The sequence below is a fragment of the Pinus tabuliformis genome, chromosome 9 (assembly GCF_031772625.1).
Source record: "Pinus tabuliformis cultivar Carrire ecotype Pingquan chromosome 9, CPIR1, whole genome shotgun sequence".
Taxonomy (NCBI): domain Eukaryota; kingdom Viridiplantae; phylum Streptophyta; class Pinopsida; order Pinales; family Pinaceae; genus Pinus; species Pinus tabuliformis.
Genome location: NC_142307.1, coordinates 539,009,725 through 539,012,960, shown reverse-complemented (window position 1 = coordinate 539,012,960; position 3,236 = coordinate 539,009,725). Strand labels below are relative to the sequence as shown.

Here is a 3,236-nt window from a genome sequence, read left to right as displayed (position 1 = left end):
GCCAGCCCAACAAAATCAACAACGCCTGTTGTACCCACACAGATTCATGAAAGAAGAGGTTTGGGCATTACAAAGGTTGGGGATTATAGCGTTTCTTGCACCTGGCGATCTTGCAGTTTTTCCGGCCGATTGAGGTACTCCGCGGACCGCAAACAACCTTACACCATAACCTAGATCAACGATCAAAATCAGTTCAATCGTCTAACACCATAAATCTACGGTGAACAATAGGACACCGCGACAGCTAGGGCAATTCATTTCAAAAGGAGACGCCTTACGGCGTAAAAATCGCGAGATGGACATGGGTTTAGGGCACATACACAGATTCATTGTGACTGCCCTATGCAGCATATGTGATGATATTTATAATCAACAATAACACGAATTACATTTGTCATTACAATATCAGTGTTTTCATTTTTAAATAGTGTATGGTGGGTTATCTCAAGGAATGGGGATTGAGTTGGTTTTTTTTAATGAGTATCATAATTTAAGGCATGGCTATTGAGTTGTGTTTTTCATGAGTATTATAATTCTAAGTGTTATTCTAAGTGTTCAATAATAATAATTAGAACTGTGTATTTTTATTTTTTTTCCCGAGAGAGAAAGAGAGTTATAGATTATGTTTTTGGTTTAATTGATTATATCTATATATATTACTGATAATATATTAATTTATATGGGTCCCCTTCTTACAAGAACCTTGGTTGAAAAAAGTTTCATATGGAAAACATTTTTGACTTGATTTAATTTAATTGATAACTAAATTAAAAAATTGCATAGATCAAATTTAGTTTAATTGATACATAGCATCCAGATGATATCAAACTATATATATATATATATTTTAAATTATGATTTAATCAAAACATAAACACTTTTAAAATATATCAAATCCCCAAGATGTGGTCTATTATTAAATGGAAAGGTTTGATCTCGGTGAAACTATGTGTCTGCGAAACTAATCAGGCACAGTTTCTTTACCGCTCATAAAGAACAAACAAAGACAATACAACCTTAAGGTATCGTGAAAAAAACGAAGACAAGAGAGCGTTAAACGGACGCAAGACAGGCTACGCGAATGTTCCTCGGCATTAAATGCTTGCTTGCTTGCTGTGGCAATCGCTCTGCACCTTCAGTCCATGAACATGGTCCTTTCCTTCAAAACCCTTTTTGAAAAATTTCATCCTATACTCACCAAAAGAAACTCCCTGGTACAATGGAGGATGCTCCTCGTCCGTCAATTCTGTCCTGGGTGACACCACCACATCAGGCGCTGGGCTGCAAAACATGGCCCATGACATTCTCGAGCGGTCTTTGTGCACCACGCTCCTGTGCTCGATGCTCCTGTATTTCCCATTGCTCAATATCTGCTTCATCAACATACCAGCTGTTATCAACCCAATTAATCGTTTCAGCATCTCAGTATCAGTCTGCTAGGAGTATGATTTCAACCTACCTCCAACTGATCACCGACGTTCACAACCAGAGCGCCAGGAACGCATTGGACATCAAGCCACTCCCCATCTTTGCGAATTTGAAGCCCTGGGCATTGGTCGTCGAGGAGAATGGTCAGCGCGACGATGTCAGAATGGGGTGCCAATCCCACAACCAGATCCGGTTGAGGACACGGTGGATAATAATTTATTCTGATATGCAATTCCTTCCTCTCCTCTCCCACGCTTTCGTTCAGAGAATTTTCCGTCTCTAAGCCCAGATCACGCGACAATACCGCCATCACCCACTCGAATAACTTGGACAACTCTCTCCTGTATTCATCCATAGCTTCCCTGCAACCACAAAATTTGTTTTCAGACATCTTAGGCTTAACCCTTCTCCACACAAATACGTGAAATCATGATGACCCTGTTTCTTTAACTCGATTTTTTTTAAAGACATTGAGCAGAAACAATATGTATAAGCATTCAGACACCAAAGTTATAATACTAGCACAAGATCATCGTTACTTTAATATGGAATTACATCATTACTTTAATATGGAATTACAGATCGATATATAAGGCGCTGAACCCAAAACGAAAATTCATACGAGCCCATATATAAGTCTATGGTCAATGTATTTTACAATGCTAGGCATTATCTTGACTCTAGGTTTTTCTAGGATTTCTTAATAATGAAAATTTCCCACAAAACAATCATTTTTAAATAAATTCATGTCTCATATGGCATGTATGTACATAAGAAAGGTGACACTGTTTTGTGGGAAATTTCTTAATAATGAAAATTTCCCTCATGAAAATCAATTATTTACTCAAGAAAGGTGAATAAACTAGCTCCTTATTTTTAGGAAACATGCTTTTACTTGTCTCTAGTCTCACTGAGACTCACAGTTAGTCAATAATGAGTTGGAGACAAGTCAAGGGGAGTTAAGTCATAGGTTTCGACTTATCTCCAGTCCCAACAAGGCTCATGAGTTAAGTGATGAGATGGAGGCGAGCTAAAGGACGAGTTGACTCACTAATTGAGGATGAATTGCGACTCGCGAGTTAAGCAGCTAAGTTAGCCCGATTTGGAGACAAGTAGGCTAATTTAAGTCGTGAGACAAGTGGGCATGAGTATAAGTTCACTCCTTGAATGGATACGCAGTCCCTCATGGACTCGCACTTTTCTTTGGATACGCACACCTCTTCTTGGGATTCACACCCTTTCTTGTGATCCACACATTTCTCCTTAGGATCTCCTCCTTCCTATCTATAAATCAAAGTGTCCTCCTCTGTTGCAAGCTAGTGTAGAACAAATTGGAAGAAATTTTTGTTATTGTATTCATTCATTCATTTTGGAATAAAAAGGATTTGGAGGCTTCATGGTGTACTTGTATTGTCTGGTTGCTTAAATCTCATGTAAGGGAATATTGTTTCCTTTATGCATTGTCCTCAATTTCATTATCATAGGCCTATAGAGGGGTAATGTTGCTTGTTACCCACCAAAAGTGGGTAAACCCATAGAAGAAAATTTTCTCCTACCATCTCTTCCAGCCGGCAACCCCTGATAGCCACTAATAGTTGATAATGATGTGCCATTCATTTCTCCGCCACCTGCATCAGTCATATGTTTCCTTTCCCATTTGGCAAGAGCGCACATTGGAAGGTGGCCTTTCGATCACAGTGTGCGTTATTCATTTTACAATCATGTGCTTATGCTTGTTTGTATTTTGAACATTTGACATGGATTATGGGGTAACCTAGAAGGAAGAAGGGTTTTGACTATCATCTTGT

The 3,236-nt window shown here is 38.7% G+C and overlaps 1 protein-coding gene across 1 annotated transcript; it reads right to left on the bottom strand.

The window, feature by feature from the left end:
* Nucleotides 1–878: 878 nt before the first annotated feature.
* Nucleotides 879–1,843, bottom strand: LOC149149644 (jasmonate-induced oxygenase 2-like). The gene is made up of 2 exons (XM_089441146.1): nucleotides 1,460–1,843; nucleotides 879–1,370 (listed from the first exon to the last, which is right to left on the bottom strand). The coding sequence occupies exons 1-2, from the start codon at nucleotides 1,817–1,819 to the stop codon at nucleotides 1,095–1,097; spliced, it is 636 nt and encodes a 211-aa protein (XP_089297272.1). The 5' UTR covers nucleotides 1,820–1,843; the 3' UTR covers nucleotides 879–1,094.
* Nucleotides 1,844–3,236: the final 1,393 nt, after the last annotated feature.

Bases quoted from the DNA above. Each gene is read 5' to 3' on its own strand.
- LOC149149644 (XM_089441146.1), bottom strand. From the start codon at position 1,819: ATGTCTGAAAACAAATTTTGTGGTTGCAGGGAAGCTATGGATGAATAC. The intron at 1,371-1,459 runs GTAGGTTGAAAT...TTGATGAAGCAG, and splicing joins ACGTCGGTGATCAGTTGGAG to ATATTGAGCAATGGGAAATA.